Below are 14,994 nucleotides of genomic sequence, written 5' to 3'. Positions count from 1 at the left end.
TTTTGATGTCTCTTGCCAGATTGAATTCTAATCTTGACCTGGTCCCTGGCTTCCTGGACAACGTCTCAGCTCTTGTGTTGTTCTGAGGCAGCTACCACCACTGGGGAAAAAAAAACAACTCCACTGAAGAAAAATTAAAAAGAAAAAAAGCAATTATTAAATCTTTTGGAAAGTGTGATGGTTTGGTTTTGGGTTTTTTTCCCTTTTTTTCTTCCCCTCAGTACATGGCTAATAGAGGTCAGGCAGACCCTCTATGTTTTTAGGACTAGCAGTGTGACATACAATCTTTTCCCTGAAAACAGCCATTCCGGTGAGATGGAAAAGGGTGCCGGTGACAGCCAATGGCAGATACCCTGGCTGGGATGCAAGAACAGGATAAACATGGAGCAATACTTGCCTGGTAGACAGGGAGCAAATTCCTGGAGCAGTATCTCAGCCTCCAGTAAATTGCTGCTCAAATGTCTTTTGAGAGAGAGGTTGTGTTTCTGTGTTCATACTTTTTATTACTCAGCTCATTGTCCATCTTGCCATTCCTCTTAGCTTTCTTGTGGCATAAATCTGTAGTTGTTTCAGATTCAGACGTTTCTGTAGTAGACTTTTTATTCCAACATGAGCCTTTTAAGGGTGTCATCTTTATGAAACTAGGAGCTTACAGTGCTGTGAACAAGATGGTGAGCAGGCATGTGCAAGATTCATCAGCTAGATAAGTCTGAGGAATCTCCAAAAGAAACTCTTGTTTTTCTTGCCTTGATACAGGTGTAAGTAACATGGCATTTCGTCACCTAATTGAGTTCACCTATACAGCAAAACTAATGGTCCAAGGTGAAGAAGAAGCAAATGATGTTTGGAAAGCAGCTGAGTATCTACAGATGTTAGAAGCAATCAAAGCACTTCAAATCAGGCAAGCACATAAACCTCTTTTTCTTCCCAGCACTGAAATACAGAGTCACAAGTTACAAGACCTGGCTGCCAATATTCTATTCCTTCTCCTGGAACCTCCTAAACTTGTGTGGACTACATACTCTTCTACTACAAGATACAAGTCAAAATTATACAGGCTAAAAAAGAAATGTCACACGCTTTGTGCTGGAACTCAGTGATATGTGGCATGGCTGGTAAATGTTGCAGACATTGTAGGCCTATGACTTTTTGGTAACTAATACCATGTCTCTGTGCTATCTGACTGACCACACCTGATTGACAGCTGGGTGTAGAGTGACAGTGGTCCTCAGGTAATTAGACCACATTAACAAGTTTGTGCTGGTGCTTTGATTCCATGCAGCTTTCTGCTATTCTGAGGGAATAAGCTGTGGTTTTAAACCTAGTTGCTGCAAAATTAACCTCTCAAATTTCTTGAACTGGTATAATCAGTTTTATACAGGATCAGTACTTAAGAAAGGTTGCTGTGGCACCTTTTTCCCAATACCAGCAACTGTACGCCATTGCCAAACTCCAGTCTGAGAAAAGCAGGTGCTACTCCCATCATGCTGGTTTTCTTCCCCTTCCTTCCCTTTCACATTCAAAAAGTGCCATCACATCATCATTCCTTCATGAGGAAGGAACGCATGCTCTGTCTGTGTGAAGTAGAGGAAGGGGCAGTAAATGCTCCCAGCATCATGGTTATTCTTGGTTTCTCTTCTGAAAGGTCTTTGCATTTGCTAAGAAAATACTTGCTTCCTTGAGAGTGGCATTGGCTCCAAGTTCCTCTAGTACCTATATAATATTTGTTTAAAAAAGCCTCTGCCACATGATACACTAGAAACTTGGTTTTCAACATCAGTATTTATTTCCAAATTAACTGCTACTCTATTCACAATAGAGCTGAGTAAGTATGTGACTTTTTTAATAGGAAAGATATAGGATTGTGCATTTTTACTTCTACCCTCCAACCTCACAAACACCCTTTTTTATATTATTAAGACTAAGTGTGGTAACACCAAAAGATTATTAATATTTATTTATTTTAATTCTGGAGGAAAAGCAGACCTTAGCTGCCTGCTTGGGGAATTCAAAAGAAACTTGAAACTGAAAAAGTGTGTTCAAATCAGTATCACTTCAGGCTAGTGTACACTACTACAGCTATTGAACTAGGATTCAGAATCATCATGGTTGGAAAAGGCCTTTAAGATCATCACATCCAACCATTACCTCAGGACTGCCAAGACCACCACTAAACCATGCCACTGAGGGCCTCATCTACACGGTTTTTGAACTCTTCCAGGGACAGTGATTCTACCAGTTCCCTGGGCATCCTGTTCCAATGCCTGATCACCTTCTCTGTGAAGAAATTGTTCCTAATACCCAGTTGAAACCTCCCCTGGTGCAGCTTGAGGCTGTTACTTGTTGTCCTATCACTTGTTACTGGGGAGAAGAGATCAACCACCTCCTCACTTCATCCCACTTTCAGGTAGTTGTAGAGAGGAGTAAGGTCCCGCACTGAGCCTTCTCTTCTCCAGACTGAGCAGATCCATCTGTCAAGCTGAACTGTCCAGCCTGCAATTATTTCCCACTGTTGTATGATGTTACATAGTTTCTTGGTTATGCACCACTAGTAAATGCTGTAATTCTTATGTTACAAGGAAACAAAATGTTTTGCTTAATGAACGCGCATGCAAGCCAGTCTATTCTTAGAGTTATTCACATTGTTCATGAGTTTTGAAAAGCGTGGGGGTTTTTTAAGTTTTCTGGGGTTTTTTTTATTTGTTTTGGATTGTATGTTTGGTTTTTTGGTTTTTTGGTTGTTGTTAGAAAGGCAAACTTGTGTACTACTGTCAGTCTCTGTTTTCTCCTCCACAGTAAGAGGGGGAAGAATTGCAGTACAGTGCCTCAGTCAGAGCTTTGACTGAAAGGGGTAAGCTTCAGAAACTTCAGCTGAAGTAGAGATAATTATAGAATTATTTGTATAATGGATTAAAGAGTTGCACATTAAATTTAGGCCAGAAAGAAAACAACCAGCTGCTATTCCTTAAAGTGCAGTTGTGTCGTATGTATGTACCCCATCCAAAGTTTCAAACAGTGTGGTCAGCAACAGTAGTCTCCTCTTTGCTGAGCAGATTCTTCTGATACATGATTCTGTAGCTCCTTGCAGTAATGTGCAAAGTAACGGTCATCTTCGAGACATCAGGAGTCCAGGCTAGATGAAACGAAGTTTAGCTGCTCTGTCTTCCTGTGTCTGAGTAAGGTGCAACTTAATAAGCTGTATCCTGCATTAGATCATTAGTTGCACATGTCTGACATCAGGCTTTGCACACTACCTGTAAGTCGTATCTCCTATTACTAGAAAACATGAAAGTGGTAGGGAATAGATTACAGGAAAGGATTCATTACGCTGCAGAGGAAGGTAAAAGCACTGCTTACTTCTGTCACTCTGATTTAAGGGGAAGATAGCCACTCATTTTTGAAACTGATGATCAGTAGTAAAATCGCCAGCGCATATAAGTGTTGTGGATGATTTTGAAGGTGTGACTTGAAAGCATTGGCCCAGTCGGCTCTGTCACTGTTTGAGGCGGCTTGCTGTCCCTCACATCTCAGACGAAAGGGGCTGTGTGTGTATAATGCAGGGAGAATAGGAGCAGAGCTGGGGGTTGGTTGTGTTTAAGCCCAGAAAAGTAAACAAGAAACTTTCCACGCTCCAGTGTCTTTCATTTTTACGTCCCCTGTTAGCTGTGTGCTCTCCTGAAGTATGAGAGGTTATAATGATCACTGTGTGAAGCCACAGCTGTAGTGTTTTTTAGCAAGCTGTGAGCACTGCAGGCAATTGCACACACTCCAGAGCTTAAGAGGTGAATAGCATAGGAAGGACTTGAATCTTGTTTACAAGTAGGCAGGCCAAAGAATTCCTTCCTTGGGGAAAGTTTTCTGTCCAAGTACAGAATTTCATAGGTTTCTTAGGCCAGTTAACCCAATGACATAGGTTTATCTTTCTTCTGGATGCGTGCTTTATATCATGCAAGAAGACCTGTTTAAAACACTTCAGTTCCTTATCTCAAAGGCTCTTCAGCTTTAACCATGCTATTTTACAACTCTAAGGAGTATAGATTAAGGACAAATTAGCTTCTGACTTGTGCACAGATTATGTGTTTATTCATCATCCAGCTTCCTTGAGAAACAGCTAGAGAGTGTTGGATATTGAAGCTCACTATTAGGCAGAAATAATGTCAGTGCTTATGGATCTTAACGATGTTTATGCAAATGCTTTACAGGAACAAAGAAAACCCATCGCCTTTAGAATCAAATCAAGCACAAGGAAACAGTAAACCAAAAAAGAGAAAGATAGCTGAAACCTCTAATGTTATCACAGAAACACTGCCATCTGCAGAATCAGAGCCTGTGGAAATTGAGGTTGAGATTGCTGAAGGCACAATTGAAGTGGAAGATGACAGCATTGAAACACTTGAAGAAGTAGCTTCTGCAGAGCAATCCATAAAGTACATACAGACAACGGGTACATCAGATGAATCTGCTTTGGCTCTTTTGGCAGACATCACCAGCAAGTATCGTCAGGGAGAGAGAAAATGCCAGATCCAGGAAGAAGGTGATAGTGCAACTGATACCTCATGCAAACAGGTAGAAGGTATTGAAATTGTGGAACTTCAGCTGTCACACATGAACAATTTATTCCACTGTGAGAAATGTAACCGTTCGTTTAAATTGTTTTACCATTTCAAGGAACACATGAAAACACACTCCACTGAGAGTTACAAGTGTGACATATGCAATAAACGGTACCTACGAGAGAGTGCTTTGAAACAGCACCTCACCTGTTACCACCTTGATGAAGGTGGTGCCAGCAAGAAGCAAAGACCTGGCAAAAAAATACATATATGCCAGTACTGTGATAAGCAGTTTGACCACTTTGGACATTTCAAAGAGCACCTCCGGAAACACACAGGTAAGAGCACTGCTACAGTCGTGTCCTTGTAGCCATGGCTCTAGGATTTTGGGGGTTTGCATGTTTTGGGGAAATAGAGAATATGCTGAAGAGAGCACATGACCCTTGAGTGCTAGAAAAATACCTGGCTTCTAGTTACAACTAAATGCCGGGTTTTGTTTGTTCATTTGTTGTTTGGTTTTGCCTGGGATTTTTTTCCATTAATGTGAACTTGTGATGGAGCGAGGTGGTCAAAAATAGGCCTCTAAAACCAGAAAGCAATAATGAAGCTTCTCTCTCAAGTCTATTAAATCTTAGAGATGTTTCCAAAATTAGTTCTTAAGGCATGTTTCCTTCTTCAAAAGTACAAAACTGAGGAGTTACTTCTATTTTCACAATTGTAGTAGTAAATGTTTCTGTTGAAATATGATCTGAACTGTGAGCTTCATAGCGGAATGCCGTTGAGAGATGTTTTTATCTAATAGAACTTCTGAGCAAATGCCTATTAGTGCGTTAAGCATAAATACCTCCTAACAATTCTCTCTTGTACCACCTTGTTTGCAAAGGTTCACCCTTGCTCTCGATGTCTCACCTATGGCTGGATTTTAATTTGTTAATTAACATAGCAAAACATTTCTAGTGACTGATATGCACTTTCTTTTCCTCTGAAATGTACCTCCTTGAAATCTGGATAGCATCTTTTGAGTACAAAATTACTTGTGCTTCTTCTTACTTTTTCTACATGAGAGGTTAGATGTTACTTCTTCATCTCACTGAAAAGTCTACTATCTGAACAGATACTTAGTATTATACAGATAATTCTGAATGTAAAATGTATGTAGTCCTGATCTTCCAGCTGTTTTTGTTTAATATGTCAGTCATGAGGCATCAGTAAGAATTGAATGGAATTCAGTTCAAACAGGGTAGCAGCCCTGTTTCTTTCACAGCTTCTCGTTGTTGTTAAAGCCTTCCAATTTAAAGAATTCTCATTTCTTTGTATCTGTATGTGGGATTGCTGAGTACTGAGATATGACACTGTGTCCAGTCTGTTCCCAGTAGCCCTTAAAAGTTCCATTTATAAACAGTCTTTGGCAAATCCTCATCCCCTAAGAAGCAGGGAGTGTTTTTCTATTAAAAGCAATCCAAATACAAGCTACTTAACAAAAGTCTTTTCAGGGAAAAGTTTGTGGCAGATTAACAGAGTAAACTAAAAATCACAATATGTTGGTTGCTGTTGTGACAAAGGATTTTAGGGACCAAGCAACGTAGCATATCACAGCAGGTACAGAGTACTTCATAAATATATATTGATACAACAAGAGTAAGTCATGGAATATAATTGCTTCTGATTTAGCATTTTCAAAGACCTTAAGCTTAGCATCAAAACAGATACTACCATTTAACTGTGGTCTCCTGAGGCCAGTGAAAAAAACCTCCCATTCAGCCAAAGGCTGAGTTATGAATTCTGTATAGCACTGGTTCAGTGCTAAAACGAAATTAGAAGGCTTGGGAGAAAATGTCCTACAAAGTATTTGATCCCATTCCTGCATTATCATACCTTCAACTATAACATGAAAATAGAAGTTGGGGCAGAAATAGACACCTTCTTAGGGTTGGTCATTCTTTTCAGTGTAGAAATTTGGCATTACCAATGGCTATTATCTTTGTCTTAATATAAGAAAGGAAGGAGATCATGGAGTTTTTCTCATTCACGCACACAGAGCCTTAAGCAGCTTCTGAATCAAGGAAAATACACCTCAGGAATGTCTTGCATGCCATGTAACAAAGTCATCTCCAGAACTTAGGAAGGGGTTTTGATCTGATCTAATTTCTGATCTAATTATCTTTTTCCCCGTTGTGAGTATGGATGATATCTCACCTGCCAATTGTAAGTAATGCATAGGAGAGAAACTCTGCAAGGCTGCTCTTAAGTAGTGCATATCTTTTGCATTTTAATTTGTTTTAGAGACATTCAGAAAGAGACATTTCCTCATACAGAAATTGATCTTGGAATGAAGCTACTGCTCTCAATATGCTGGTCTAATCCTGCTATTTTGCAAAGCTTGTTTTCCCTAGCAGAGACACTGAACAGTGTCTTTGATTCCTTGTGATTTTACTTGAATATGTGTGTGGAAGTGATTATGAGCTATTTACTTGATTATGAGCGATTTACTTGATTATGAGCGAAGGTGGAAGTGAAAGAGTTGTGATGTACTCCAAGCAGTCACATTAATCTGCCAAAATCTGAAAAATCTGTAGCTGAAGTAAATTGTATACAAACTTCTTAAAAAAATTAATCAAGATCTTTGCCATTCTTGGTAAAACTAAAATATGTTTTACAGGAAGCTTAATCTGAACTGCGAATACCATCTTCCACAGCAGTGAATACTGCTTAGGACTTACTTAGGACTGGCAAGTGAAATCTCATCCATTCTTATAAAGGGAGAAAAAGATAATCATTAGGTCAGGCCAAAAATCTCGTTCTTCATAAAATCTCACTTACATGAAACTAAACTCATAGCTGGATGACACACAGGGGAGAAGCAGCAAGTTATCACCTTTAGCAGAGGAGTTTAGCCCCATCTTGCCAGTGTGTATCTCAGAGCATAAGGAGGAGGGAAGAGAGCTGGCACACTGTTTTCCATCACTGCTGTGGTGCACTGCCAGTGCACAGCCCAGGCCATAGCGTTGATTCGCACTGTGCAAAAAGTCACACAATGTCTTTTGGATATTGCCACCATTATCTTTGAATTGTCACTTTCAGACACTTCTGGCAGAATATGTTGGAGAGTACTGAAGAATTTAAGTAAGACCAGATAGCAGGGCAGGAGGTCTGTGGTGTGAGTTTTGTTGTGTAGTATCCATTGGTTTCTTGGGCAAAGTCCATGATTTTTGACATGCTAGACTGATGGCAGTTCAGCATCCGCTGCATTAACTGGACAGCAGTCTTCAAAACATACCATTTTGTAACAGTTAAGGGGAATGTTCTCACCTTTTAACATTTTTTTGTGGCCTTTAGTTGTATAAGGGAGAATTACAGGCTATTTGTGGATTTCTTTTGAAAAGCTAATTAGGATCTTCCAAATATTGTTTAAACTAGCTAGGATAGGTCCTTATGCTATTCAGTAAAATGTCTCAGCCTTTTTTGGAGCCTTTTTTAAGTCATTCAGTTCAGTAGTGATGTGATGGCAGTACCTCCACAGATTAATTATTAGACTTTTAGAAGAAACACACTGTTCCTAATTTTTTGCACTTTTAATTCCCTTAAATTTGCATGATGAAATTAGTAAGTTCCCTTGCATTATGAAATTAGTAAACAGAGACACCAGCTGTTCTTTGTTACTGCTTGATGACAGTAATAACAATACATTACACTGGATGAAAAAGACAAGATGACCTGTTTTCAGCCTCCCCTGCTGTTGCCATTAGCTGGCATTGTGTTTGGTACCAGGTTTGAAATGAAGTGGCCAAACTGAAAGCAATTTTTTTCTTGCTTGTGCCCATTTATGTCCCTCTGTGTTTTCTCTTCACTGTATTTTGAGAGAGGGGAGGGGAGAGTGTTGGCTGTTTGTTTTAATACTGATGCATTGTTATTTCATAGTCATTCCATGCCAACTTCTTTTTCTGGAGCTCAGTTTCAGCTCTGAAGCACAAGCTATTACTGTTCTTGAAAATAAAATTTTGTATTATTTAAATCCTTCCTTCTTTAATGTGTCACTTTGTATATTTACTACTGTTGATTCTTTAATTGTAACTATTATCAGACAAAAAGAGAGAAATAGCTGCCTTTTTTTAAGATATTTCCTCAGAATAGTGATCTAATTTCCATAAAAACTTAAATGGACCTTAAATTACATTGGTGATTGTTATACTGGGTTTTTTTTCTAAATGAGAGTGACTTCACATTAGGGTTTTGCCCTTTTATTTACATAAAGTTTACATAGAATGTCTGTCTCTTCTGTAGAATAATCCAGATGGCCATGTCTTTACAGGATGTTTATCAACCTACAGAGAGAAAGCTGTCATAAAACTGGCTGGTTTTATACACTTAAAAATCCCTGTGTCTGTCTTAACAGGTGAAAAACCATTTGAATGTCCAAACTGCCATGAACGTTTTGCTAGGAATAGCACGCTCAAATGTCACCTGACAGCCTGTCAGTCTGGAGCTGGAGCTAAAAAGGGAAGAAAGAAGCTGTATGAATGTCAGGTGGGTAATGGACGTAGCAGACGCTGAGGCTAGATACCTCCTTCCTGTGCTGATATTACAGTAGCCTTCCAGTACCTAAAGGGGCCTACAGGAAATCTGGAGAGGGACTTTTTACAAGGGCATGTAGTGATAGGTCAAGGGGGAATGGCTTTAAACTGACAGAGGGGAGATTTATATTAAATATTAGGAACAAGTTCTGTACTATGAGGGTGGTGAGACACTGGCACAGGTTGCCCAGAGAAGCTGTGGCTGCCCCATCCCTGGCAGTGTTCAAGGCCAGGTTGGACACAGGGGCTTGGAGCAACCTGATCTAGTGGAAGATGTCCCTGCCCATGGCAGGGGGTTTGGAACTAGGTGATCTTTAAGGTCTCTTCCAACCCAAACCAATGATTCTGTGATTGCATTGAACCACAGTATGGCGCTCTGGTGCGCGGGCTCTCTGGCTCAGTCTTTCTGTGCTTGCTTTCATGTGTGTGCTGTCTGTCATGGACACTCACTCTCTGTCCCTCTTTCTCCTCTGCTCTCGCACATGCGCTGTTGCTCTCACGCACTCTGGTTCGTGCTATCTCATTCCACATCATGCCCCCTTTTGGGCTTGATTGCTCTTTCTCACATGCCTTTTCACTCACTCTCTTTTTTTTCACTCATACTCCTTCTCTTTCTCTTTTCCTCCTTTTTTTTTTTTGTTGGGTTTTTTTCAAGACTCTCACCTTACTCGGTTCACAGTATGGCTGCGATCTGAGGTTGAATTGGGTTGTGTTGTGGGGAAAACTGCTGGGTATCATCTTTGTTCGAGAGAGAGAGAGAGCTTATTCACAGAAAACACTGAATACTGCAAGAGATGGATTAGTTTTCTGTTGCTAATCAAATCACATAATCAGAAGTTTCACTAATGCTGTTGCATCATTTAGTTATGCCAGTCTGAAGTTAATTCTTGGGAGTATACCTTTGTCTTACAGATGTTTGTTCTGAGTATAAGAATTACTGTATAATACAAATTTGTATCTAATAACATCATTGTTTTGTCATTATGACCCTTTGGTCTAATCACCTTGTGTCACAGCTTTTTGTTTCTACATTGATGCCACATCCTCCTTCCACAGATGTTGTGAATGTGGATTAATGTTTATTCAGCCTGCAGAAACTACGGCAGTTCTTGGATAATTTTTTCTTGAATTTTTCTCTCTTGAGAACTAAAGTTGAATAGTGTTCAATAAATAACTCTTGGTGCACTGAACAAATAGATGAAAACAAAACTGTGCTTCCCTGATGAGCACTTTTGGTGCTCTTCAGCGTATGCCTTGAGTACTGAATTAGGGTCCACATAGCAAGAACAGGAATTGTGTGCTTGGACATTACCGATAGTCAATACCTTTATGTATGACTGAGTAATTTCCATGCATGACTTTTTCCTTTTGCTTTATTAAACTGTCTTCATCTTGACCCACAAGGTTTTTTTCCATCTTCCATCATTTTGTTGCTCCTGTCCTGCTGAGGAGGGGAGCAATAGAGTGGCTTGGTAGGAATCTGACTTTCAGCCAGGGTCAACCCACACCACTGGGGCATGATCCTGTATGTGAATTTCACATAAGGTTAAAATGAGAAAACTTTCTAATGCTGTACTGACTTATAAGTTTTGTGGGTATCCTGTGTGTGCACAGCTTAGAGCAGCATGCTGTTTCTTAAGAAGATAAAAATAAATACCAGATCTTCTGCTCATCTGAAGCTGACTTCTCATATTTTACCTCTAATGTGTAAGTATAATTCTAATCCAAGTATCAAGAAGCTACACTATGTGAAGCCATGATCTGATATAGGCACTGTATTTTATCATATTTCTGTTGGCACTGTTAAACGTATCAATCTTCTGTTTCAGGTTTGTAACAGCGTGTTTAACAGCTGGGATCAATTCAAAGATCACTTGGTCATACATACCGGTGACAAACCCAACCACTGTACGTTATGTGATTTGTGGTTTATGCAAGGCAGTGAGCTGAGAAGGCATCTCAAAGACATGCACAATATTTCAGAGCGAATAGTGACAGAAGAGGTTATTCCAGTGGAAGCTGTGGAAGCTGAACCAGTAACATCAATGACTATAATAGAGCAAGTGGAGCAAGTCCATGTTCTTCCAGTAATTCAGGTGCAAGTGGATCCTACACAGGTAACTGTGGAACAGATGCACCGGGATCTCATACAGGACAATCAAGTGAAAGGCACACAGGTGGATGAACTGCAAGAACAGGTGCAAATTAGTTACTTGGAAGTTGAACACATTCAGACTGAACAGGGTGCTGAAGTTCATGTGGAGCAGTTACATGTTGAGCATGTAAATCAGATACAGATGGAAGAAGTACAGGCAGAACTTATAGCTGGAACAGAACTTGAACAAGTAGAATATGAAAATGTTGATCAAGGAGAAGCAGAAGAAAAGAAACTTAATCAAGTGGATGATGGAGATAAAGAAGATCATGAACAAGCTGAAGGCTTAAAGACTCAACAGTTAGTGGACATGCAGAACAAAAAGGTGGACAAGTAGGACACATAACAACACTGTGCAGATATAGGAATTAAATACCAAATTATTTTTGTTAACTTTTACATTGGGTTTTGAATTGTCAGTGGGCGTATTTCCAATATGCTGTCCTTAGGAAGCTGGACAAGCGGACCAAAGTTAGCTTTCTTCTTGTAAAACTAAACTTCTCTCATATGTGAAAAATAACTTACCCATTCATGTAATACTATGAAACAGAAGCTACCACAGACACGGACAGCTTTATGAGGATCTTAAGAATGAGTAACTTGAACCGTTGTTACACCATCCCTGGATATATGAAAGAGTAACTTCACCTCTTTTCCTCTTGCAGGAGGAGCAAGCTCTTGTTACAGATTCGCAGGGTGTCTGTGGCAGAAGAATCAGTAAAACCTGGTGGGTTCTACTGTAAGCAGCAATCGGGTACCTATGAATTTTTGGATCAGGCCGCTGTTTCCCAAAAGTGGTCCCTAACTTTCAGGCTGGAGAAAAAACATTGTTGGTGGAGGTTTCTGAGCACAAAACTCCTGTGCCTTTTTACACTGACTGGTTAAATTTCCACAAAGTTTTTAGAGTGTTCAAGAACTTAGTTCAGTAAAAGGCAAGTTAGGTAACGTTATAGCGCTTTATATTTTTGCTTAAAATTGTCAGCTACTGATTTTATTTTTTTTGCATTAATTTTAGAGGCGGGGGGGATGAGGTGGGAAACTGCCTCCACATGGAGGCAGCAGGACACTTTAAAACATTAAAAGCTCAGTAGAATCTGTGGTAAACCTGAGCTGGGAGAAAGCTACCATCAGACTCTTCTTTTATAAATCATCATTTTTTAAAATGAGTATGTTTAAACATAAATATAGAGGAGACTTGTCTATATGGTGTCAGGTTCCTGTTTTATTGAAATGAATTCTGACACTTGACACAAAAACGTGCTAAACATAAAAGTAAAAGCCATAGGTATGAGTGCTAAACTGTTGATTAAAAAATAGAAGTGTAAATAATTTAATCAATATTAGCCAATAAAACAATACCAACCATGAAATGTTGCATTATTTGTTTCATCCGATAAATTAGGAACAACTGAGTGACTGGCGATTACAGTGCCAGAGTCTTCCAAGAATCAGTCTCATTTTTAGTAAGATGAATAGCTCTTTACTGTAAAGTTAGACTTGTTTATAAAATAATGGCCTAGCTCTATGTTCAAGGATGCTAAGGACTTCTAATTCTCAATTACTGCCTTGAGATTAGAACTGCTCCAAACTCCCGAAAATCTGTCTTTTCAAAGCCTTAACTGAGGGGATGAATTTTTGCAAGGACGTTCCCTAACACTCTTGGTAATCATGTAGATCATAGTTAAAATCAGGCTTTTTTATTCAGTCTTCTCCAAATGCAGAATTTGCAGATTCATGCTTTTAGTCTCATTCAAAATTATTCTTCTGTTTCATCACAGACTTTGAGAAATTGTTGCAAACCAAACATGGATCTCAATTAAAATTTCAAACAACCTGATTAACATAACTTGCATTCTTTTTTATTATGTTTTGTGTTTTCTAAGATGCAAGTAATATGTGATGAAATTCTGTGCAGAGGGAAGAATGTGGCCAAATGTTAATCATGAAAGTAAAAGTTGGCTATTGTATTTATATTTGGCTTCTGATAAGAAGAACACAGAGGGGACAGCCCTGCTTCCATAGCTGTGTAACTGTAATTTTTTAGATATCTGTGCAGAGTCACAACATCTGTATCTGCAGAATTAAAGGAACAATCTGGTCATGTGTCTGACCAATGAGACTAACTTGTAGGTAATTTAAGTCCAATACAAATTGGACAGTTAGGTGGTATTGGTAGCAGGGCTGTGGTCTGGTAAGCACAGTTGGGCTATTTCTTTTTCATAGAATCATAGAATAGTTAGGGTTGGAAAGGACCTTAAGATTATCTAGTTCCAACCCCCCTGCCATGAGCAGGGACACCACACAACAAACTATGTCACCCAAGGCTATGTTTTCTCAATTTTCTGTTTGATCTCCCCTTTTCAACAACAGTTCACTAATTTGGTAGGGAAGAAATGATGCTCTGCCCCGTGCTACCCCAGTTGGACTCCTGCAGAGCCTGGTGGGAGCGTGGTGGGGCTCTGAGCCATCCTCTCCTCACCCTGAGGGGTGGGGGAGAAGACTCTTCATAATTATTAACTCTGCTGGAGAGCCTTTCCCTTTGCACCCCCTGTAATTTCCTTCCCAAAAGTCTGAAGCCCAGGTTGCTCCCACGAGTGGAGTCTCTCATGCCTCCTTACCGCCACTGGGGGATACTGGAACAGTCAGAGCCTGGCTGCTGCCTTAACAGCCACCTTGCCATCCTCTTTCTGCCCCAAATGTCGTTGTAGGCACACAGACCTCTCTGAACTCTGCATTACCTACACACCACTGGAGAAGTTCTTCCTTCTGGTCCCCAGTGCCCTGCGTTATGCAGGTGCTGGTCTGTAGCTTGCAGTGAGGCAGCACACCATGTGAATGTTTGGGTTTATGATGAATGAAACTCATCAGCTGAAGCAGTGGCATCTAGGCAGTAAGAACAGGAAAGTGGGAGTGGACAAAGACCCGTGAGGTGTGTCTGGATATAAAACAAAACTGAGCATCAAACAGACCAAGGTTAGAGGTAGATTTATATGTGATATTCATGAAAGGCCATAAGTTATTTCTGAAAGCAGAGCAGGGAGGGGAAAGGGAGCTGATCAATAGTTTGAGAGACGCTGAGTTATTCAGGCAATATAAGAAAGGACTAGCTACTTTTTCTGTTGGAAAACAGTCTTCCTGAGTCAAAGCATGTTCCATCTGCAGTTTCATTTGGTTGCCTATTTTCAAGGGTTGAAGCATCTCTTCTACAGGGACTACCATGAAAATGTAATGCGCGGTTAATTTTGTTGTTGTTGTTGCACTGCTAGCAAATAATTTAAAAATTAAAGCAACCTGTTTATAATGAAATACAAGTACTTTGTCATTTGCTGAACTGCCAGCTGGGGCAGGTACAGGAGAAGCTGGGCCCTCTCCTGATCCGCCAGCTCAGACCTAGCCCAGCTCCAACTTCGGCTCACCCAGCCCCGTGAGCATCCTCGCCACGGCTCTGTGCTCATGGTGAGAGCTGCTTGTGCAGCTCCCGGGTACATTTTGCGTGACAGGCTTCGGTTTTAGCTGGAGCCTTGACATCTGAAACGGTCTCTTCTGGGCCTTCTCTTTCCTGTTCCTTTAACTGAGGGCTGGCGCCCTTTGAGGAAATAAATTACAGTGCTGAAAGACCTGAAGCTAGGACGGGGGTGCAGCACGTAGCTCTAGGGTGGGGTCTTGAACGTGCCGACTAGAGGACCTGGAGGGTTTAAGTGGGGTGCGGAGGGCT

The 14,994-nt window shown here is 40.3% G+C and overlaps 1 protein-coding gene across 1 annotated transcript; it reads left to right on the top strand.

Moving 5' to 3' along the window:
- Positions 1–221: 221 nt before the first annotated feature.
- On the top strand, positions 222–12,033 carry ZNF131 (zinc finger protein 131; the record flags this gene model as incomplete). Its single annotated transcript, XM_010012542.1, has 7 exons — positions 222–310; positions 757–901; positions 4,203–4,566; positions 4,669–4,891; positions 8,947–9,077; positions 10,954–11,612; positions 11,945–12,033. Coding segments are annotated over 7 exons (1,700 nt in total), but the record flags the coding sequence as incomplete, so codon positions are not given.
- Between the last annotated feature and the right edge of the window lie 2,961 nt (positions 12,034–14,994).

Source organism: Nestor notabilis, unplaced genomic scaffold (genome assembly GCF_000696875.1).
Source record: "Nestor notabilis isolate BGI_N333 unplaced genomic scaffold, ASM69687v1 scaffold12254, whole genome shotgun sequence".
NCBI lineage: Eukaryota > Metazoa > Chordata > Aves > Psittaciformes > Psittacidae > Nestor > Nestor notabilis.
The sequence above is the reverse complement of the archived record's forward strand: the minus strand, read 5'-3'. Positions and strand labels throughout refer to the sequence as shown.